Below are 25,739 nucleotides of genomic sequence, written 5' to 3'. Positions count from 1 at the left end.
CAAGAGAGAGAGAGCGAAGGGTACGTTCAAGAGAGAGAGAGCGAAGGGAGCGTTCAAGAGAGAGAGAGCGAAGGGAGCGTTCAAGAGAGAGAGAGCGAAGGGAGCGTTCAAGAGAGAGAGAGCGAAGGGAGCGTTCAAGAGAGAGAGAGCGAAGGGAGCGTTCAAGAGAGAGAGAGCGAAGGGAGCGTTCAAGAGAGAGAGAGAGCGAAGGGAGCGTTCAAGAGAGAGAGAGAGCGAAGGGAGCGTTCAAGAGAGAGAGAGCGAAGGGAGCGTTCAAGAGAGAGAGAGCGAAGGGAGCGTTCAAGAGAGAGAGAGCGAAGGGAGCGTTCAAGAGAGGGAGAGCGAAGGGAGCGTTCAAGAGAGAGAGAGAGAGAGAGTGAGGGGAGCGTTCAAGAGAGAGAGAATGAAGGGAGCGTTCAAGAGAGAGAGAATGAAGGGAGCGTTCAAGAGAGAGAATGAAGGGAGCGTTCAAGAGAGAGAATGAAGGGAGCGTTCAAGAGAGAGAGAGAAAGAGAATAAAAGGAGTGCTAAAAAGACACGCGAGAGAGAGAGAGAGAGAGAGAGAGAGAGAGAGAGAAATATAAGATGGAGGTATATGTAGATAAACACAGGGAGGGAGGTAAATAAAGAGAACGACATGGTTAGAGGGCGAAAAAAAAAAAATTAAAAAAAAAAATTTTTTTTTTTTTTAAATTAAAAAAAAAAAGAGATAAGCATTTTATCAAATATGCTCCAATGTAATCAAGATGTTGTTGACACAATCAACACATGACAATATCGAAAGAAATTAGGAAAATAGCCGTACAGCATAATTGTCACGAATACGTCTTGAATGTAATTTCGCCTTGGACAGACAATCAATACTGACGTTTGTTTATCGATGTCGAACTGATTGATAGAGAAACAATGGTTTTCCTTACTTAATAGAGACTTTCCCAATTCCGATGGTCTTTTTTGCAGGTGAAGGGCGAGAATATCGCACAGAATTCTAGTGGTTGAATTCTTAATTTAAAAAGTTCAGATTTATTTATTTATATATTTTTACAAAATTCAAGATTTAACGGGGTTTAAGACCAAAAACAAATGTAGAATTTTCTAAAATAAATAAATCTATTTATTTAAAATAAAATTCGATATTTCGATTCATAACTGTTCTGTTATGAATCGAAATATCGATTTATATTTTAAGAAATAAATGTTTATTTATTTTAGAAAATTTTGAACTTGTTTTTGGTTTTTGAAAACCGTTAAATTTTGAATTTTGCATTCCATATCAGCAGTGCTCCCAACAGTAGACTTTTTATTACTTATATAGTTTAATTTTTTTTATCATTGTGAGTTTTGCAAACATTCAAATCTCACACTTTAACACTTTACAGCCAGAATTTTTTATGCAATAAATAAATTCTTTAATCATGAAACCCACACGTAATGGAAGTGAAAGTGCAACTGGCGCACGAACATAACCAAACCCCCCATTCACTTGTTGAACCATGCATAGACTTGTACTTTGAAGACCAGATGGGCTGACAAGCCATAAGATTGAGAAACATTTTGCCGGTAAAAGATTAATAAAATATCATTCAACCTGAACAATTCAAACACAAATAAAATAATATACCGAAATATTACTGCACTTAAGCTCTTCCATACATTTACATACATCAATAGAACATTCCTGTAGATACTCAACGAAAATCTTTTCTTGCTCATTGCATTTAATATAACTGATGCGACTTTTTTTTTAAACAGTAGGTAAGTTTCCTTTCATCCTAACACTTTAGACAATTTCCCATAAAACTAATAATCAACTTTCAAAACCTCTTTACATTGCAAACGTTCGGTTATTAGAAAATCCTTCTAGACTAAAGCAATTTTTGGTTTTTGTCCCAATAATTCATTTTTTTTTGTGTATATAAAAAAATCACACACTATGAAGGATGTGATGATACAGAAGTATTAGTCATGCTATTCCTGTAGTTTGTTTTTACAAAGGAGTCACCAATTATAAAGACCCGAAGGCTACTCGAGGATAAGGGTTGATAAATGTAAAGTAGTAGTGCAGTAATTGGTACTGGTGTAAATTGGTAGAACTTGATTATTTAAAGGGGCAGCTCAAAAAGAACTTGTTTACATTGAACTTGAAGGCTACCATTAAGAAGCTTGCTGAAATAATAACATTACAGAAAACTTAACTATTCTGTACTTTCACCTAAAAATTTAGTAAAACGTAAATATTGCATTTAACATGCTTATCCTATCAAAATATAGCACAGTTCGTAAACTTGTCAGAGTTCAGAATAAACTTTGTAGCCTAGTGGCGGATGCCCTTTTCACTTTAACCCTTATCCTCGAGTGGCCTCTGCCCTTTTCTCTTCCCTGCATTGTGAGCTTGTCTCAGTTTTATCGTTATTTTTATGGCAAGTGCTCGTCTGAGCTCCAATCTATGGTCCCCTCTCGCCAAACATTCATGAGAAATACTCGTTTGGCTGTACACACTATCAATAATTTCCCCCACTCTTTATCTGTGCCTAAACCTAAACGTAGATTTTATGAACAAAGCTTCTAAGAATTGCACACCTGTGAAACTCGCTTCTGTTTACCTGCTTTCCAGCTGACTACAATATGGCCGTCTTCAAGTTCAATGTAAACAAGTTCTTGATGAGCCGCGCCCCTTAAGTAATTCAATTTACCAAATTTACACTTCGAAAGGTTACTATGATATTGTCCTTCTGACCACTGTACACTCTTTAACCCTTATCCTCGAGTGGCCTCTGGGCCTTGATGAGTGGTTATTCCTTTGTAAAAAAAAAACAAAAACAAAAAAAAAACCTACAAAATTTTAAACATTGCTTCTGCACCATTTGTATTCTGAGCCAAATTGGTTAGGTGTGGTGTTTGACATGAGGTTTTAGGGAATTCATTCTTTTCTCCAAAGTCTGGAACATGTTTTTATGGCTGATATGGTAGACAAAAAAAAAAAAAAAAAAAAAAAGTAATGTCTCAGCAAAGTAAAGTCGACATTGGTGCCATGAAGTCTGCCCTGACATCTATGAAGATATCCTCAGTAGACCAAGTGTTTTATGTTAGTGACAAGCCTACCCCGTAGGTGATAAGAATTAACTTGAAAGATGGAAAGACATAGCTGATAATAAAGTTTCTTTGAAGCAAAGGAGTTTGAGAGAGAGAGAGAGAGAGAGAGAGAGAGAGGAAGAAAAACGAAAAGGAGAATTAAAGAGGGATATGTTGAAAAAGAGAGAAAGAAAAAAGATTCAGAAGAGGAAAGAAAAAAGAAAAGGAGTAATCTCCAAACGATAGAGGAGGAAATGCTAATCTCAAAGATAGAGTGGTCGGAATTACGGTTTCATAAAAAACCATTATGTTTGGCAATAATCATTGAAGAGGGCACACCTCAGCTTTGAGCTCTTGTCTATGGTTAGATAGCCTCTCTAAAAGAGCTAAGTTGAAAAGCTCTTCCTCCTCTGGCCGAAGCTGTCTAAACGAATCAACGTGACAACATCCTGCATCATGAAACCGTTAAGAACCTAAAGAATTAACTTTCCTTTAAACAAAGTGTACCCTGCAATATCTTATGAATAATTATTCTCGTTTACAAGAAAATGATTTCTGAGTTATTATTGAATTGTTTTGATTTAAAAACTTAGTTATTTACAACGCCGAAACCACAACCACCCACTCACGAAAGCACCTACGAAAATAACTCAAACTAGAGCACCTGACAATGAATAGTCAGCCAGTATGCTAAAGATAATTGCCACATGGACTTAGGGTCATGCACGTTTTGTGTGCTCTGTGCATCAGAGCGGTAGTTCCAGTGACAAGTGTCTGGTTACATTTTGAAGGGTTCATCACCAGATGAAGATAACACTGTAGTAACGGGGATGATAGGTTATAAATTATCGGACAGATTTTTTTATAAGTTTGATTTAAACATATTTCTGCATTAATAACGTATTCATATTATTTGTTTGAATTTAAATTGTTTTTGTTTGTAAAAAAATATTTATCGTTCGATTTTAATTTGTTTAATTATTGATTGTTTATTTTTATAATTCAGTTTTGCAGTATTTGCTTGCCTCCTGCTTCAAACATACATAATTTTACATACATATTTGTTTTTTGTTTGTTTTTCTTTTGAATTTCTATGGAATAACGTTCAGTTTTAGTATAAATCAAATCGTGTTTCTTTTCATTTTTTTTTTAATGCAATTTTTAAAATAAACGAATTTTTTAGTCTTTAAAATCCATGAAACAATGAAATATTTACAGAATGTTTCACTGAAACAAAACGTTTTCTGTAGAAATTGTGTTCTTTATTTTTCTCTTTTTCAATGCAACTTTTAAAGTTTTCTAATGCCTTTTGTAAAAAAAAAACACTCATCTATATAGCAATACAAAAGCGTGTCTTATTTTCTGTGTCACGCTTACATCCGGGTCACTTGTTATGTATTTCTATTTCTTGTCATAAATAATGTTACTAAGAATTCTTCATAAATTTGGGTTTCAGTTTTGATTATAGTTGATGGCACGCAAGGTCATCTATTTTTTTTTTTTTTTTGTAAATAATTTTATCACGAATTCTTCATAAGTTTTGGTTTCGGTTTACATTATGGCTGAAGGAACTCAAGTTTATATATATATATATATATTATATATATATATATATTATATATATATATATATTATATATATATATATATTATATATATATATATATTATATATATATATATATATATATATATACTAAAACATTACCGACATACCAAGCACCCCACTCCCACTTTTCCCCCTTGTTCCCTTCCTCTTTTTTCCGCTCTTCTCACACCCCTCCCCTGACATCATTCACTCTTTCATCCCATCATAACGAACATTTCTGCAAAAGTCTGAAGCTACAGACGGCCAAAAAAAAAAAAAAACGGCCGGGTAGCTGAAACAATAATGTAACTAAACAGAAAGATACGGTAATAAAAAATAAAACGCATATTTGCTCTACAACAGTATTGAGCACTTTCTTCAGTTTTTATTAATTACCATTTCTCCTATATATATATATTTTTTTTTATCCACATACAGTACTCTTTCATTGTATCACAACTCATCAGTGTGGCTAGACTAGCACCTTTCCCTAGACATGAATCAAGCCTACAACCACCGCGTTGACAGCAGCTCTAACCACAGGACTATGGATCAGTGCTCGCAAATGATTCCTCAAATGCCTATTAAATAAGTATTTGCTCATCACTTAATGCTTGAGCTATTACAGCATGGTTTTCAGTCATCTTGGACTTTTCCTTGCCACTTGAATCAAACAGTGTTGATTCAGGGGCGGTGTAGAGGATTGCACAACCCTTACTTCACAATTACACGTGCAACTACCCTTACAGAGGTTATCCATTGTCTCTCGAGACTGAACAAAAGCCATGATATAACTTATATAGCTAACCATTTCAAACAAGGAATCTCTTCAGTTAATCTCTTAGAAAACGTCAGGACACGAGCAGCTAGTATATATCTATTATAATAAAATCGTTTCCTGTTTGCATGTTCATAATATACATTATATATGACGTCATAGCAGATGAAGCGATTAATGATGACCTGATAAAAGGATTGGATGACCATACACTCGTTGTGACGTCAGAAAATTATAACGTCAGCAATCAAATCAGAGAAAGGAGATACCTCTTTTATTGTATCAGATCACGTGTAACAATGTATGTGTGAACATATCTATATATCTATAAAAGTGTGTGTGTGTGTGTATGTACATTTATTTTCCTACCAAACTACTCCGTCAATTTTAAGTCTACAGACTCGAGATTTGACATAAGGGGTATTGAGAATTGGGAAAATCTTTTTAATCGGTTTTTAGCCAGAAATTTGGCTGTCATGGAGTCAAAGTTCAACGATTTGACTTTTCAAAACTTTACCAAATGCCTCCGCCAATTTGGAGTCTAAACAATTGAAATTTTAGATGCGTATTACTTGGGCATGGATCAAACTTTTTAATTTGATTTGAGCCCAAAACAATAAATACTAAGGGGTCAAAGTTAAAAAAAAATTTGACCTCTGCAGTCTCTACCATATTACTCAGCCAATTTTTGATCTAAACATTTGAAATTTTACATAAAGTGTATTCAGACATAGGGCCAGTTTTTTAATCAGTTTTTGGCTGAAAATGTGGCTGCTAAGGGGTCAAAGTTCAAAAGATTTGACCTTTGCGGTCTCTAGCAAACTATTCAGCCAATTTTGGGTCTAAACATTTGAAATTTTACATATAGGATATTCAGACATGCAGCAAGCTTTTGAATCAGTTTTGGGGTGAAAATTTAGCTGCTAAGAGGTCAAAGTTGAAACAGTTAACCTTTGCAGACTACCAAATACCTCCACCAATTTTGGGTCTGAACACTTGAAATTTTAGATGTGGGTTACCTGGAAAGGAGTCAAACTTTTTAATATGCACATAAAGTAATAAACAGTACATAGGGCCCGAGCAAAGCTGGTTTGAACTGCTAGTATATATAAGTTATGACAATATATATGGATATTAAGCTGCACAGAATAGTCCACGTTTCATTCTTGTGAGAATTCGTCAGGCTTAATAGGTAAGGCTGACGAATTCTCACGAGAATGAAATGCAGAATATTCTGTGCAGCTTAACGGCCATATATATTTTCATAACTTACTACCTAGTTCTACCTATGTATTGAGCACTGTTGAAGTAAATACTGAAAATGTATGCATAAAATTTGTATATTAATTTGGGATTAAATGAAGCAGTCATATATATATATATATATAGAACAATAATATTAAGTGAAAAATGAGGAATAAAGGTCATATATAACTTTATTATATCAACAGAACAATAAGGAAAAGTTAAGAGGAAATTCAAGAAAATAACCGCTTTAGGCCATGGCATTTCGAAACTAAATGCTTCTCATCAGAAGAGGTGAAGGGCTAGAATTATAGAAAATGCAAATATAGGGGGAAAAACTGGCTTAATAACATTTAGAAATGAAATGAGAATGAAGAAACAAGATAAAATGGTAAATAGCAATTAAAAGTAGCTACAAGGGTAAATCGGAAGATAGTATATACGTATGTAATATTTAAATTTACAGAGGGGAATTTAAATATTTTAGATAGTATATACGTATGTAATATTTAAAAAGAATTATATATATATATATACATATAGGCCACTATGAAATACTTCAAATCATTAAAGAAGAGCCAATAATAAAAGAAGGGAGGAAAAAATAGGGAAGATAGAAGAGAAAGTGGAGAAGGAAGGGGAGGAGATGGATATAGTAAATAGGGGATGCGGAAATAAATATATAAATAGATAAAAGTAGATAAAAAATATACGAAAACATAAAAATAAAAAGATCTGAAAGTGGAGAAAATGGGATTAGAAAAATGTTCAAAAAAGGTGTTCAAAATAAGTTCAAAAATAAAATATATGAGAGAGAGAGAGAGAATATATATTGTGGAAAAACAAAAATATTCGATGTATCTTAAATTGTATGTGACTCAACCCTCCTGGCAATATGCTTTGACCTGGCAACGTTGGGTATATACAGCTAGTATATATATATATATATATATATATATATATATATATATATATATATATATATATATATATATATACACACACACGGCTTAATCACGTTGACACCGGTTCTCACCAAATCACCGAAGTCAAGCTACGTTGAGCCTGGCTCAAGCTACGTTGAGCCTGGCTAGTACCAAATGGGTGATCATTTGGGAATTCTAGGTGCTGTTTGTGCTCTCCGCTCATCTCGGCATTGTTTCCAGTCGTCCTGTACCTCCACTTGCCACTGGTATTCAACAATGTTGACTCAGGAGAGTTGTGGTTGGATATTGCGCAACTCTTGCCACACAAATTTAACGTGCAGGCACTTATACAGTGGGTATCCATAGTCTGTCAAAGCTGAAGGAAGCCACACACACACACATATATATATATATATATATATATATATATATATATATATATTAAACCCTTGTAATTTGGTTTCTTCTTCTTTACCAGCATATACTGAGGATCATGTCAAGACATGAAACGAGAAAGACAATCCTCTGTTGATTCACATAGGTATTGAACCCAAACATCTATCGATTTCTTTGCAGGTAAAACAAAGCGGGGATACTCTGCTGAGGGATGCGGGGAGTTATTTAAACATTCAGCACATGGCTTGCTTTGTATGGGAATAAAATCAGGGTAAAAAAAAAAAAATTATTCTACCCTCCCACTTTCCATTTAATGGAGAAAGTGGGAGGAGATGAGGGAGGTTTCGGTCGGTTGAGAAACACTTTTTACAAAGTTTTTTTTATTTTTTATTTCCTTAACAAAATAGTCTTTATTTCGTATTTTTATACATCGGTGTCACAAACATTTTCGTTTGTCATTATATTTGTTCTAAATAGTCCTAAATACTAGCAGATTGGTGCAGCATTGTCCGGGTGTTCAATATGTTGGAAAACTTTGCTTGTAATTTGTGCCTAACTAACAATATTGGCAAAAGTGTGTTATAATTAACGCTGAAAAAAAAAAAATCACCAAATCACTTAACAAATCAAGAAAAGTTACATTTTTTATCCACTTGTATTATTTTTTTTGTATGTATAAGCCTTCGAAAACGTTTTCATTTCGCTGTAAAATTTCATTTACATCAACTACCAATAGACAAGGCTCTTCATGCTTGTCCTCCAAAATCAACAGAGATTAGACCATTCCTGTAATGACTTCGTCCCTGTTGATTGTGGTGTAATGCTGGTTCTGTGTAATTCTAGGAGGTCAACCCTTCCAGACTTGGCCTTCTCTCTTTGAGAAGAGGTTAATTTATTGCTAGTCCTGGGGCGCTCTTACTGAGGAATGCCGACAGGGCTGCACAGGCATCTTTTGCAAGATCAGAGGGCTCCTCCTCTAGAGCACTGATTTTTTCAATCCCACTTTCTGACCCTTGTGTCACAGTTTTTGTGGTGAGGGAGAACTAAACACCTCAACAATCATTACAGTTGCATTTTCATCGTAGCAGTACCACCAAAGTTTGATTAATATGCTTTTTATCTTTTGGAGTGAGATATATATATATATATATTTATATATAAAATTTGTGGGTACATAATTTTCATAAACATTTGAATAATACTGGGTGCCATTATTATCGGTTGCTATAAATTTAAACAAAAGGAGTACACCTATAAATTGGAACTCATGAGTTTATGTTGAGAATGTTTCTTCTCCTTTTCGTTTTCTCCTGTCCCCATAATTTTAAAAATTTGTTTTGCTCACCTCATAATGATTTATGTTCTCTTCATGTTTTTAATTTTCTTTTCCTTTCATTGTTGACGATTACTAAGTAAATAATAAAATAAAATACGCATCAAGTGTGCTTGAAAGTCAAATCACAGCGTAATATTAGGAAAATAAACAAATATTTTACTTGTTTGAAATTTATCACAAATACATTTCAGAGGTATACTCCATCTTCAGTGTGTCTTCTTTCTTTTTCCCCCTTTTCTTCTTCCTTGCCATGCTGTAAAGTTTAAGAAAGAAGTCTGTTTGGCTCTTCACAAACAGACTTCTTTCTCAAACTTTACAACATGGCAAGGAAGAAGAAAAGGGAAAAAAAAAGAAACAAAGCAACATACTTAAGATGGAGTATACCTTTGAAATATATCTGTTATAAATTTCAAACAAGTAAAATATTTGTTTATTTTCCTAATATTACATTGTGATTTGGCTTTCAAGCGCACTGTGTATTTTATTTTATTCAAATTAAAACAACGTTCCAATATGAACTCTCACTCTTGATATGATGGCAGCAAATTCGTTCTTGAATATTGTCATAACTTGATATAGCATTAAAAAATTGAGACATGAAGACAGACCAGTGGTGAGCCGCATTAAAGCGGCTTTTAAGTCCGGCCAAACTCTGGCATTCTTTGGCACACATGTTGCAGACATAAGTAGCACGTGCTTGATGGTCACTTCTATGAACATTCATATGCCGTTTCAAACCGCCTGCAGTCTTGCACGTCTGCCCGCAGTTGACATCACAAAACTGTTTTGTGACTCATTGCACTGATGAGCAGTCTGATGGCTTATCAGCCCAGCTCTGCTCAGACAATCTCCCGCATATACTCCAGACCAATTTGGCACCTCAGCTCATCAACTGCTTCTTGCACGTTCCCTTTCTGAATATCACACTTCAGGCGTTCATACTGGGTTTGATCAGCCTCAATGCCCACACATCCCCGCAAGGCCCTTCCCCACTCTCCACGATCCAAAGCAAGATTCTCCCAGATTTTCTCAACATATATATATATATATATATATATATATATATATATATCAGACAAAAGTTAAGCAAAAAAAAAAAAAAGAAAAGAAAAAAGAAATCTATTTTAAGTATTTTGAAAAATTGAGAAAGCAAATTTAAAGTCAGAAAACCACATGGTCTTCAACATTTTGAGATTTTCATTCTTTTCATTTTCTGCCTTATTTCTATACCAATGTATACGTTTTATTTTAAACTTTCCAGTTTAGCAAGTTTTCTTTCTTTCTTTTTTAACTTTATCACTTGAACCATTATTTATATGAATATCAATATTCATTTAGGAGCATAAACATGTACAATGGGTACCCCCCCCTTGTCATTTTTCCATTTTTACTCCCCCAGGGATTTTTATCCTCATCCCCTAAAATCAACAGCGATTAGACCTTTCCTGCAATGACCTGATTGATCCCCGTTGATTGAGGTGCAATGCTGGTTCTGTGCAGTTCTAGGAGGTCCACCCTTCCAAGCTTTGCCTTTTCTCTTTGAGAAAGGGTTACTTTATAGCTAATCACCTGGGGCACTCTTACTGGGGCATGCCGACGTTTTGCAGATCAGAGTGCCTCTTCGCAAAGACACTGACTTATCAATCCTACTTTGCGATCCTGGTGTCACAATTCATCATTTTTGACAGAAGGCGTATACTAGTATAGATGTAAATGCCAACCCACAATTCCACATTTTACCAAAGTTCAAAATTCAAATGACAATCAGTTACAAAAAACAGAAATGTCTAAAATCTTCACTGAACACGTTAGGTCTTAATATTAATGGGGCTATTCAACTTGACATGGTGATATGGGACAAGAAAGAGAAAGGAATAATCATAATTTATTTATAACCCTTATCCCTGAGTGGCTTCTGGGCCTTGATAAGTGGTGACCACCTTGTAAAAAAATAAAAAATAATGGCGGTCAGTGATCCCCAAATGATGTTGAGTTAAACAGAGTTGAGAAGATATTGAAATACCAAGGTCTTTTATGCAACATAAAAAGAAATTGGAATCTTAGGAAGATCTCCGTCATTCCAGTAATTATAGAAGCAACCGGACTTATGAAAAAGAATTTCAAAAACTATCTAGCAAATATACCTGACGAACCAAGTGCAAGAGACATACAAACAAGTGCACTTAAAAGGACGGTCACAATCTTAAAAAGATCTCTCTGTTGGAATATATGAGATAGCAGGTGAATGTTTGGCATCCAATAGAATTCCACAATAGCTAGAACAAAATAATAAAATAATTTTTTTAAAACATCACAAGAACCTACCAGGAGGTCTTTCCTTTCTCCAGCATGGCCTCATATTAAAAAATCTGCCTCTGAAAAATATAAAAAAAAAAGAAAATATATTTTAAATATATAAAAGTAAATGTGTGTGTGCTATGTTTGTGTGTTCCCTATAAAAAGAATGGCTAGAGAATCTACATACAATCTAAAAAAAAAAAAAAAAAATTTTGAAGCTGAAAGAGTTATGAAAATTATTTAAACAACTTTTCTAGAGAAAAGAGATAAAATATTTTACAGCAAATATTTACAATATCTCTATATTAATAACACTAGGTCTCCTTGTCCTAGAGTTGATCGGGCAATTAACTCAAGAAATTCCATGCCCAACCTTAAACGATTTTGTGTAACAGAAGACAATTGCACCAAACACAAGCGGATGGAGATTTTGAATCCACTTTCTTCCTGGTTTATCCAATCAGAAGCCAGCTCTCAATCATGTGACCGAGTGTATAAAAACATGAAACCAGCAAAAGATTTTATTGACAGCACACCTCTCCGTTGGAACACAATCTCGCCTGAGCTATTTGGCCCCGGGCTACCATGAATATAAACATAGCTATTCCCACATGCAGTACCCACAAACTTTCTTTCTTATACTACACAACTGCCCTCGTCAATATATGGATGCATGCTCCTACTACGAACTTAAACACATACACACCGACTCATCTCTCTTTCAATGGGCCTGTATAATATTCAATCTATGTTTCAACACAAGAACACTTTCAGCTACTAACCCGTTTCTCTTCAATATTCTTACTTACAAAGATAACCAATAAAGTTGCTTTTAAATGTTTGAATGAAACTGCCTTTCTTGTCTTCATTTTTAGCAAAATTCGTTCATGCGATTCCACTTGTGTGTACCGATCTATGGTGTTAACTTTGTGATATTTTTATAATTGAATGAAAAATGTCGTCTGGTATTCATGATTTTAGAATTAAAATTGGAAATTGAAGTTGATGCGCCATGCAGAAATAATAACATTTATAAGCCCGTTCTTAACATGTTAACTATTCTGTTCTTTCACGTAACGACTCAATAAATGAAAGATACCATAATTAAATGCAACTTGAAAATCCCATCCAAAAAGTTAGGATTCATAAACTGCACAAGTATCAGAATCTGCTCATGCATATATATCTATCATATAAATCTCAGCCATGTTTTGTTTGTCCACCAAAAGCGTCATGAACCTGGTACCGTTAGGAAGAGTGATCTCTCGGACACAATATCACAAAGAAAAAAAAATCGTCAATTAATTTATGTAGAAATGTCGTTTTGCTTGAAAGAGTCAGGTAAAACTTTTGGTTACGATGCTGTTTATTAATTGCACATGCATGTGCAGTTGATTCATTGTTTTATTTTAAAAAGTTAAATTTCCAACATCATAACAGCTGTGTCATTGTGGTCGGATCGATTATGTGTTTGCTTATGGATTTAACTTTTGCAAGTTCGCGCCCGGTATGCAGCATTCAAAAAAAATTTTTTTTTTTCTTATGAAATTTTGTTTTGAGTTTCGCTTCTTCCTGATGGCACCCAAGTCCCTTTTATTTTATTTTATTTTTTTTTTCTCCGAAACTGTATTTTATGATTGGGCAATGCCAGGCTCCCAGTTTACAGATAAATGGGAAGGAGGCGTTTTTATTTATTAATTAAAAAATAATTTATTCCTGCTGGGATATTATTATTTGTTAAAATTAAAAAAATTTTTTTTTTAGATATTTCGTTTGTTAATTGTTAGGTAAAAGTAGAGAATAGTTTACATGCTAAAAATATGTGTTTATTCTGGCAGAGATTATAAACTACAGGAATATTTACAGATAAATGGTGTGGCCTCTTATGAATTAAAAATTTTTTTTTTTTTTTTACAAAATTGCACTGGGTAGTTCTGCAGTTTATGGATCATGCTGAAATAATAACGTAATCATTTTGAAATCCATTCTTAACATGGTAACTGTTGTGCACTTTCAGCCAACAATTTACTAAGGAAAAGATACTGTAAGAATTGAATTTAACTTGAAAAATACTATCCAGAAAGAATTAGCAAGGCCCGTAAAGAGCATAAGAACCAAAATTTGGTTAAGGAAATATATTCACACATAAATGAGGATGGGGAGAAAAGCAAAAATATTGTAAAAATTGAATTTAACTTGAATATCAATAAAATCTTTATCTGTGCTTAAACCTAAATGTGGATTCCATCAACTAAAGCTTTCTTAGAACTGCACGCCTGTGGAACTGTTTTGTGTGCCTGTTTTAATATGCATCTGAAAGTCAGACAGTTTCAATAAAACCCTATTGATCAGAGAAGGTCATTTCTTTTTGGCAGAAATGAGTTTTGTCAGATGTCTGTGAGGAGGAGAAGAATCGGCAGTGTATTGAAATTTTGATACCGAAAATTGTGAAGAAGGAGAAGAATTTTTTTTTTTTTTTTTTTTTTTACAAGGTAGTCACCACTTATCAAGGCCCGGAAGCCACTCAGGGATAAGGGTTATTGCAAGTACAGTACGTTAGTGTGGAGATTTGATGAAGTGTTTACTTAAGAAGGCGGTTCATTAGGAATTTGTTAAGTTGTAGTCAGGTGGGAAGCAGGCAGACGGAACAGAGTTCCACAGGCGTACACTTCTAAATATGGAATAACAGAGCATGTATAAATAAATTACAATTTTGTTATATTACAAAATCAAAGGGTTTATGTTACCAAATATTATAATATATATATATATATATATATATATATGGCTCATTCCATGTCAAATCGACAGGGGTAAAACCATGTCTGACACGGATTTTTTTCAAATTTGCTACACTTAGAGATCTCCATAATAGGAATTGAATGGCACCTGTTATACATCTCACGGTCAAGGGATTTCTGAGATATGACCTTGACCTTTTTAAAAAATGTGAATTTTTATGGAAAAGTGACCAACTTTAAAAGACGATATCTCTTATTTATGGACCTACAAAGTTCATTTATATATCATTCTAAAGTACTTGGATAGATATACCATTTTATTTGTGGATATTTTTTTCAAGGTCAAATTTTTAAAAGCTGACCTTGACCTTTAACCTTAATTATCTAAAAAAAACGTTATTTGATTTTTTTTCAAATTTTGACAAAAGATTTGTCTATCTTATGACAGTATATATTTCAAATTTCATGATGGTTTTGAACTGGAACCATTCCTACAAACGTTTTAAAGAAGTAGGCTAAATTCAAAATGGCGGAATGTAGTACCTGCTACTTCATATAAAAACATTTTGGTATTTCACAATATGGTCATGTTTGATATCTTTGTAAAGCTAATTTAATGCTGATTAATATATATATAAAACCATGGTCACAAAATCCATATAAAAACATTTATGTTGATGAAACTGAATTTTCTTTAAATTTTTTTTATGCAACACATATTTTGTTATGGAAAAAAGTAATATAATTTGTGTTGGGACAGTTAATGGAAATCTCGAAATCGGAACTTTTTGGGGTATCAGAATCAGAAAACTAATATGCCATTCCCAAAAAAATGTTACTCTGTTCTATTGCTGATACTAAAAGATTAAATGAAGAATATTTATTTTTAAGCTATCAGTAAAAGTAAAACCTAATAACATAAACATGTGATGTGGATTTATTTTAGCTGTGTGAAAAAAAACATAAAACATAACCTTTCCATCAGTCCTTCAGCATTGACAAATCTGACAAGAAAGTGCTAAAAGCTATTAAATTTCAATAAGTTAGTGGACTGAGTGAAAGTTTTATCACCTCTATGCCTGACAAGCTTTGGTGACAACGTTCCTTTGATTTTTGAAGTCTCTGTTTGTTTACTGGGTGAGGCTGCTGCCTGCTTACTGGCTAGGGGATTGGTAAAGATAAAAAGCAATAAAAGATTAGAAAAAAAACAATATTATTGAAACCACTTTCCCAGTTGTCTTGTGTAGAATCAAGAATGCGCTTACCTCCCCTCTCCACCATTATGGACCAGCCTACAATTAGTCAGGCATGGTGGATTATTCCATTCAGAGGCGCCTGATTGGCTAAACATGCCTGGAGAGGCAGGTGCCTCTCTACAAATGCCAGCTGTTCTGGCATTCATGGTTTTAGGTTCCAGACTTCTGCCAGGGAACTCCACTTCCCCATTGGATCAGCTAGTTCACCCTAGCAATATTCTACATCTTGGAACAGATAAGACACATAAATTCAAGATTGAAATTTCGCCAGGCACCATATACATGTAAGTTATATTTTCATGTAAATGTAGAATTTAAGTAGATGTTTTACTATATAAAACTACTACTACTAATTATTATTATTATTATTATTATTATTATCTTTTTTTAAATAAGTCTTCAGCAAAATTCTCTTAAACAAAAGTGTTATTCTACATTTTTTTGGTACTCCTTGAGCATGGAGTTCAAGCCGTAAAAACAGTTTCAAGTTTACAAAATAAAGGAAAAATAGTTCGAATCACAAAAAGAAACAATATGGAGTCCGAAGACATTAACAGATTTGTGACAGCACTTCATGGGAGGAATTGGTGGTTAGGATGTGTACTTGAAAAATATCCAGATAATGGAACAGTGAAATTAACATTTTTACAACCAAATGGACCCTCTCCATCTTTCTATTATCCATCACATCCAAATATATCAATTTTGAAATATTCTGATATTCTTAGCTCAGTTGATCCAATAACTGAAACAGGAATGTCTTATAAACTTTCAAAAAATGAAATGAAAAAGGCATCAAATATTTTAGAAAGAAGAATTTTGAAAGAAAAATCTAAATAAATACTTTAACGTTCATTATTATAAAAAATGTTTCAGTAAAAAAGATTTTTCATTTTGTAATATATTGCAATGTACACAGATTGATTTCTTGTGGATGTCAAATGTCAAAAAACTGTTTACCATCGACATCAAATGTTGCTTATGCTATAAACAAATTAGATCTCAACACACTTTTTAGAATTCTCTATAACATCATTTTCTGTATCAAAATCCGTGTTGTACAAGAAAAGTATGAAAATCATTATAAAACAGTTTGACTTGACAACCAGAATTTGCATAAAATTCAACATGTCCAGAAATTTTTTAGAACATTCATTTTTAAAGTTTTTCATTGAAAAGTACCCATAAATAACATACATTGCCTTTTTGTGGATTTAGAATATAAATCATCGAAAAAAAAAAAATGGTTCACCATTGAGATCACATATGTTTTATGTTATAATTTAATAAATCCTTAACGCCTTTCAAAATTATTTTTTATTATATGATTTTTTCCATAAAAATCTGTGTTGTTTAAAAAAAAATTGAAGAAAATTCAGTTTCATCAACATAAATAAGTGTAGCAAATTTGAAAAAAATCCGTGTCGGACATGCTTTCTGCCCCCCCCCCAAAAAAAAATTGTCGATTTGACATGGAATGAGCCATATATATATGATAGTTAGCATAAAGTGTTGGGAGACTGCGGAATAGTTTACAGCAGCTACCATATCAAGTAAGTGGCCATTTTATCTTAAGCGAGTTATTTTGGTTCTTTGTAATTCTGAATTTTGCATGTTACATCGTTCTGCAGTTTTCTCTGAGAACTTTGTTCTTTTTTTTTTTCTGATGAATCCACGGAAGGAAATATTCAATGTTGACATACAAATATTGATTGTTCCTTGTGAACGAAAAAGACCTGTAAAATGTATTAAAGTTTTTTTTATTTCAGAAAAAAAAAAAAAAATGATTGGTAGGATGAATAAAACATTGAACATTATAATATTTGGTAACATAAACCCTTTCATTTTGTAATATAACAAAACTGTAATTTATTTATACATGCTCTGTTATATCTTAAAAAGATTTACAAAAAAGATTGGTATACACAAAGCATAGTAAATATTCACAAAAGCCTACATCTTCACAAAACCTAATATATACATATTAGAGAGAGAGATGGAGATATTAATGATAGCAGGCAACCCGGCATTATTCGGTTGTAAAATACACTAAAATATAGTTTAATTTGTGCAGATTTTGTATTTATTATTATAGAGCCAATTCTCTATTGATTATTATATTGTGCCCAATATGCGAGGCGCCTTTAATAAGTTTCCAGACTTGTTTTGTACAGGCATTTAAAATTGTCATACACTATTGAAAATTCAGTATGTTATTGCTCTACATCTTATGAGAAGAGATTCAAGGAGGAGGTCTGTGAGGGATAAGGAGAGGCGTGGGAGGAGTAAGGAAGTCAGAACACCATAATTGATTGAGCAAATAAACAATTTTTTTGGACAGCACGGGCATGATATATGATCTTGACAGACGGTCAACAAGGAATACTATGTTGAGGTTTTAAAGGGAGTTCAGAAAGAGATTCTGTCAAAAGAGGCCAACAATCTTTAAATTGGGTCAGTGGCATTTCCACAGGGACAATGCACCAGTTCACAACTCCATCCTTGTCACAGACTATTTGACCAAGATGAGAATCAAGAGATTTCCTCACCCTCCCTATATTCCAGACCTTGCTTCCTGTGACTTTTGGTTATTCCTTAAACTCAGGGAAAAAGTTAAAAGCTGTTATTATGAAACAATTGAGAAAATAAAAGAGTCTGAGATGAAGGTCATTGGCATGTTCACACAAGAGGACTTTCATGAGGCCTACCAGATGTTCTTGGAATGGTACAACAAGTGCATTGCAGCTGGAGGAGATTACTTCGAAGGGGACTAGAATGATATGTGTACTATCAATAACAGTGCCCATAGGAAAAGTCTGAAAACTTATTGAAGGCACCTCGTATAATAATCATGTCTAAAAATTAAAAAAAAAAGACTTGGGTGCCATCAACTAGAATCAAAACCAAAACATTTAGCGCTTCAACCTTAGTTGTTACTATTTGAGCTATCATCAACAGACGAGACAACATTAAAAATAAACATCTGTAACGTATAAATATATATTCGGGCACGCTTTCAAGTAAACTTACATCTGCCAAGTTCCAATTTTTTTTTTTCAACTTTGACCCCTTAGCAGCTATTTTTATCGGCTAAAAACCAAACCAAATTTGTTCCACAGGTCCATATATCATCGAGTTTCAAGTCTGTTGACCGAAAATTGATAGTAGTTTGGTAGCGACTGTTACTGTCACTTTTAAATATATAAAACAACGGTCCGCAAAAAATGCAATTATTTGACCCACCTTGCGCCCCTCTGCAAATTTGCATCTTGGAGGAGATGCACTTTGAAAAAACTGGAGACAAACAGACAGAACGACAGAGTTTTAGAAATAAGATTAAATCCATTTATATAATCATCCATTTACATAATCTATTTATATATAAATATATATCAAGTCAGTATTTTGGTAGATACCGTTGCTTAACGTCACATTTACATATATAAAACAACGGTCCACAAAAAATGCAATTATTTGACCCACAGAATCCATTTACATAAACACAACTAGACATATCCGTACTGGACCATCTGTAAAACATTGAATATCCAGTGCAGCAACAAATCCTGAGAACATGTTTATCAGAAACAACAGTTGGAAATAAGTCATACACCATCCACTATGACTATGCAATCTGTACAGCTTGAAGTCAGTGCTCCTAATGACAATGGCTTAAACAGAGCTGAGAGAGAGAAGATAAGTAAATATTAAGGGCGTATTTACGATACGAAAAGAAACTGGAATTTTAAGATCTCCATCATTCCAGTAATCACAGGAGCTACCGGGCTTGTGAAAAAGTATTTCAAAAACTATTTGATGAATATACCCGGTGAACCAACTGCAAGAGAGATCCAAATAATTTCACTCAAAGAAACCGTTAGAATCCTAGAAGATCTCTGAGTTGGAGTCACTGGTATCCGATAATATGCTCAATTCCCAGCAAAAACATAAGATCAGAAAATCGGAAAAGTCTGACGAGTCGCATAACGATGTTCACTCTACACAGGTCTGAACGCTTCTGCCACCCCCCACCCTGCCGGCAACTGCTTTTACGATACCCGGGCGCACCACAAAATCATGTGTGAGACGTGATTTTTCAAGAACTGTGCGAGACCGTGGGCATTAAAAGACCACGGTCGCCATTTTGGATCATCTCCATTTCCTTCTCAGCCCGTAGGACAGACAGATGCAAGCATGTTTTTGCGGTAAGCCTTCTTTATTTTCCCCATGGGGGGGGGGAAGAATCAACTCCTTTTGGTTGATCTTTACAACGCTAACCCCTACTTCTAAATTAGTATTACTGCATAAGCGTAGAATGAGGAGATTTTCAAGATTTCTTAAAGCTGTAAAATATGATACACAGCATATACACTACGACGTGTAAATGAAAGCGATTAAAAACGAGCTTATTTACGTTAAATTAACGACACCCCCTCCCACTATCTAAACATTAAACAGAGATGTTTGTTAACATATATCAATTTAGGTTAATCATTAGGTGTATCAGAATTTTGGGAGAATTTTTGGCACTCCTAACACAAAACTGCGAATAAAATAATTTAAAGTGGGTTGTTTATTTTCTTTATGGAATATGCTTCCAAAATAAACTATTAAAGCTGTTTAAAAAATAATAATCTAACATAAAACAAAAAAAAACAAAAAAAAGTGTTTGTTTTTTTAAATCTAGCTGTAAAGTTTAAAGTGTAAAACCTTTTTTTTTTTTTTAACCACATTGATTTTTTTTAAAGTGAAAACTCATGTTATGCTTAGATTATCAAGTAAATATCGGACGCTGACGACAATTTTTTCTATTTCATTCAATGTTTTCTTTTTTTTTTTTAGATATTTAAAAAAAAATTAACTCTATAAAGAATAAAATATATTAATCAAAAACTCATGTATTTCATTAAGAGAATAAAAAAAATCGGTAGAGTGGGGTTTTTTAAACGGCAAAAACTGATACGTGAAGGTGTTCATTTTTTTAACTATGGAGGCACCAAAATACTAATTTTGGTTTACAGCACGCAATAGAAAGAGACATTAATTGTGGCGCTTCGAAGCCACCGGAAGATAAACTCGACGAAAATCAGACGTTTGTCTCCCTTTATTTGAACGGTGAAAAACATCCGAGTTCGTGTTTTTTTAGAATCCTTGTTTAAAAAAATATTTTATTTAAAAAGGACATGGAATATAAGTATAAATATGGATAAATTCTTAACAATGAAGAATGGAAATACCCATTGAATAGTATTTTTTATAAGTAAGTTTTTTTTTGGAATTTATATATATTTCTTATAATCGAAGTAAGTAAAATTTTGTTGATTTTCTTTAAATCTTTTTTAACGAAAATGGATTTAAAAAAAAAAACAAATATTGCATAATTTGCTATTAAACCTGTTATTTTTTAAAATTTTGGTCTTTGCTTCTTTAATTGAAAAGAATTAGGGTTGGAATTACATTTTTCAAGTAGTTATATACTTCGAAAGACAGTAAGTTGAATTATTCAAGTTCTTATCACGCATTTTTAATGGCGGCTTCCGATACACCTAATTAATCATTTACTTGAAATGTACTCGGTTTGTTTATACTAATCGTAATGGTCTTCCACCATCGAGAAATCAATGGTAAGCCGCTGTTGTGATAACACAAATTCACCTACAAAGGTTATCGAAAGAGGTGGAGAGTACTAGAAATCTGGGGAGACTTATTGTCATGCTAACTCCAAGGAACGCCACAAGTTGTTCTTAAAGAGGAATCTTTGATGATGGCCTGTGTGACTACTCCTAGTGAGTAGATAAAAATGATGATTTTTCATTAAAAAACTGCATCATTTTTGGTTTCGATTTCTATTATAAATAGAAAAATCAATATTTATAAATTCCACGAAGTTTGAATGAAAAAAAAAAAAAAAATGATGTAGTCTATTATATATATAAAAGTGAACGTGTGTGTGTGTGTGTGTGTGTGTGTGTACATTTTCCTACGCAATAACTCTGTCAAATTTAAGTCTACAGACTCGAAATTTGATATACAGGGTACTGAGATTTGGGAAAATCTTTTTAATCCATTTTCGCCAGAAATTTGGCTGTTAAGGGGTCAAAGTTCAACGATTTGGCTTTTGAGAACTCTACCAAACTCCTCCGCCAATTTTGGGCCTAAACACTTGAAATTTTAGATATAGGTTTCGTGGACATGGATCTAACTTAATAACTTGATTTGAGCCCAAAACAATAAATGTCATAATAGGTGTCAAACTTAAAAAAATTGACCGCTTTTTTTTTTTTTTTTGCTCAACATATACCCCCAAACACCCGGAGAAGGCCGGGCTGAAATGCTCGTACTATTAATAAAAAAGGATATTTTTAAAAAATCCTCAAATTAAAACATGCTATCGGCAGCAGCTCGATTTTTCTGTTCTATCTGTCGACTAGTTTTTATCGCCTCTCTCATGTCATCAACGGGGGGGGGGGGGATCAATATTTACAGATTCCTTAAAAGTTATCACATGAAAGCGATTTAAAATCATTGAATTCCTTTTAAAAATGATTTGAATTGTATCGTTTCCAAATTCTTTAATTTTGATTTTCTATAAGAGAACAAACTTTCCTTTCGTAAATATCTATAGATATATATGTGTGTGGAATTGTTTTGGCACCTGCAAGAGATTTTGGCATCTATAATTATAGAGTTGTGAAGATTTATTAAAGAAAAGAAAAAAAATAGGTAACACAAAAACTATCATTTTATTTCCTATTTCTTCATTTAATGTTTACATAAGCAATAATAGTTTTCATCACATCACATCATGTACGCGTCGTGGTGAAGGGGGGGGTACGAAAAAAGTTTTTTTTTTTTTTTTAGTCAATAAAAAATGGCGAAAAACCCCAAGAAAAATAAAGACACGAAAAAAAATAAAAACTCTTCCAGATGAAAAAATGCTTTAGGCATTGGAAGGAGACTGAATGTTTCAAATTTCGACGTAAACTTTTTTCTCTTCTTTTTTTTTTTTGACAAATTACGGTTATTTTCATGCAATTTAGGCAATTTTTAAAGACGCAAAACAATTCGGCACTTCTGCTTTTATCAACGATTCTCACCAAGTTATTCGAGCCTGCCCGGCAGATGACGGAAGGACTGAAAACGAGTAGTTTTCTGAATATAAAGACATTTTTTTTCCCCAATGTATTATTTAACGAATTTCAGTGATCGTCGCCATTCTTAACATAGGGAGTGAGGTGTAGCAATTTTTTTTTTTTTTTTTTTTTTTTGTAATAAGGCTCGCCCAGCCGGTTATCCCCATCATCTGCCGGGCACACCCGACTAACTTCGTGGAAATCGTGGGTTGGGTCGATAAATGCAGAAGCACCGAAATTACCGAACTGAAATTCTAAATGTGTCTATTCTTTTTTTTTTTACAGATAAAAACGAGACAATTTTTTTTTTTTTTTTTTTTTTTTTACTTCAGTTTTAAGTTAGTATTAAATCCATGAAAATATTGAACTTTAAGAGAATGGGGGGGGGCAGACGGTTTTAACTTTTATAAAATACGGGTACTTATGCAGTTTAATCAAGACATTAAAAAAAATGAAAACTTCGAAAAGGTTATATTGTACGTATCCGTTTTGAACTGAAGATCTCCGAAAAAAAAAAATTCACTTAATTTGATCGAGTAGTTTTTTGTTTTTTTTTACAGCGGAAATGTGATGTTAGGCTGTGTAAGGTGTTAACTTGATTCAAAATCGAGCTGTTCCTTTAATCGGGTGTTTTAGATTTTCAATTTTTGATAATTATCGGAGGCATTCCGATACAAAGTCTATCTAAGAACACTCCCAGCCACATAAAGTACATTTGTCTGGAATTTCAGAAAAATCGGCCAAGCTATTTTGGTGTACATAGAGGACGAGCCACCCACCCACCCACCCACACAGATGTAGTGCCTTTTATATATGTACTAGCAGGGAGACCCAATGTTGCCCGGGATTGAATTTGGATTAACGAATGATTAATCCTCCCATGTTTTATTGTCATCAAAATCAATGAAATCACCCATTTTTCAATTAAATCGATTAATTACCTCCTCTAGTTGGGGACATATCACAATGCATTGGGAGAAAGCTTCACATACCTCCCGGCAATAACCCAGTTCACAATACATTGCACTGTAGCGAATGTATTGTTGATTTTATAAAATTATTTTTATATAATGGCTTGAATTAGTTTAAAATGCAAAAAATCAAGTATTACCATTCAATTATGCTCTAAACAAAACATTCATTTCGAATGCACCCTTGTCCTATAAAAAGACCTACTGCTGATTTTATATGCTGGGCCTTTCTGCTTGTACAGTAATAAAACTTCTCAAATGCACTTATGATGTTGGGCTGTATAAGGCGTTAACTTTAGTCAAAATGGCCTGTTTATTCTTTCATCGGATTTTTTTGATTACTAATTATCGATACTTATTGAAAGCATTCCGATATAAAACCTATCTAAGAACACAGCCAGGTACATAAAGTACATTTATGTGAAATTTTGAAAAAAAAATCAGCCAAGCTGTTTAGGAATCCATAGGGAACAAACTCTCACACATACAAACTTACTTTCATATAATAATAGATAGATAGATAGATAGATAGATAGATCTGTTCGGCGAGAAGGAGGTAATTTTCACTACCCTTGAGTGAGCATTCTTTTAGTTAGTATATATTTAAAAAAAAAAAAAAAAAAAAAATGATGAGTGTTTTTTGTGATAACATGATCCCTACCCTCTAAAATGCCGATACTGATTGGCAATCTCTTTAACGTCTAGGCCAGTGCTACCAAATTAACCCGGGAGTGCTTATTTAAGAGAATGGATATGATCAACCACCTCTCAAAGTGACATTCGATACTGATAAAGCTTTATTTAAAAATAGCAGAAAGATTTATACTTTAAATAAAGCCACCAAATCAATTATAAAAACAATCTTTTAGAGAAATAAGATCTCATCGGTTGTATTGCTAGTGATATATATGCTGGTGGGTGGATAGGAGGGGGGAGGAGAACGGGGGGGTGGGTGATAATTAAGTAGAATTGATTTACACTAAAACTAACCCTAACACTAACCCACCCGAGACCACTGGAAATATTTCTTTTAGTTTTTTTCCTATTAAACACAAATAAAAAAAAAAGAAAAAAAAGCAAATAAAAAAAAAGCTGAACATGCAGTGAAAAGATTACTTTCACCATCACTAATGTTTGTGCAAAATTTAAAATGAATCCAAGGCATGGTTATTGAGAAAAGTACAAACAGACGAACAATTTGGGGGAAATTTTATCCCTGAAATGTCCCTGGGATGGGGGGGGGGGCAACCAGAGTCATCCCGGAAAGTCTGTTCTGGCAAAAATTTACTTTCATCATGACTAATGTTTGTGCAAAATTTTGAAAAAATTCAAGGCATGGTTATTGGGAATAGAACGAACGGACGAACGAGAGTGAATTACTAGGTCCAATCCTCCCTTTGTCAGAGGACCCAAAATGTTTTTATTCAATCTAAGCATCTATCTATTTCAAACTTACAAGAAAGGGTAAGTGGAGCACCCTAGGGAAAGAAGTAGTGCTCTCCCCTACATCTCAGTGTAGCAGCCAACAAAAAGGGAGCCTTTGTGCCGCATTTGACTGTGGCTGATGCATTTTATGCGTATCGTTTAAGATCAAAGAAATCTGTTATTCATAAAAAAAACAAAAAAAAAACTTAACATTTGGGGTCAATCCAACCAAAATTTTAGCCACATATTTTTGGTAAGTCACCACAACCGCCATTTTTCTCTTGTTTTTCCTATTGAGTCACTGCTTATCAAGACTAACAGCCATTCAAGGATAAACGGTGTTAATGAGACTGAAGTGTTTATTAGTTGATAGATGAGGAAAACTACGAAAGTACCGTCATTGATCAATTGCACGAACGTGTTAATTATTGGGAAAATTTTAATAAGTATCTGTTAACATTGGACTTGAAAATGACTGCGTTATAACCAGCAAGGAAACAGTTCCACAAACAGACAGTCCTGGAAAAGCAATTTTGCCTATGAAAATTCTATCTCACATTAGGCATATGAAGGATA

At 33.6% G+C, this 25,739-nt stretch overlaps 1 protein-coding gene across 9 annotated transcripts in view; it reads right to left on the bottom strand.

Annotated features, from left to right (window-relative positions):
* LOC145249487 (phospholipid-transporting ATPase ID-like) overlaps window positions 1-25,739 on the bottom strand; it is a 516,252-nt gene that overhangs the window by 162,606 nt on the left and 327,907 nt on the right. For all 9 annotated transcript variants that reach the window (XM_080111088.1, XM_080111082.1, XM_080111081.1 and 6 more), the window contains one exon: window positions 11,665-11,714. In XM_080111088.1, the coding sequence (XP_079967214.1) occupies window positions 11,665-11,698 (34 nt within the window). In that variant the 5' untranslated portion in view covers window positions 11,699-11,714. The remainder of the gene's footprint in view (window positions 1-11,664; window positions 11,715-25,739) is intronic.

This window comes from Euprymna scolopes, chromosome 28 (assembly GCF_053919585.1).
Source record: "Euprymna scolopes isolate OS-2025 chromosome 28, ASM5391958v1, whole genome shotgun sequence".
Lineage (NCBI taxonomy): Eukaryota > Metazoa > Mollusca > Cephalopoda > Sepiida > Sepiolidae > Euprymna > Euprymna scolopes.
The sequence above is the reverse complement of the archived record's forward strand: the minus strand, read 5'-3'. Positions and strand labels throughout refer to the sequence as shown.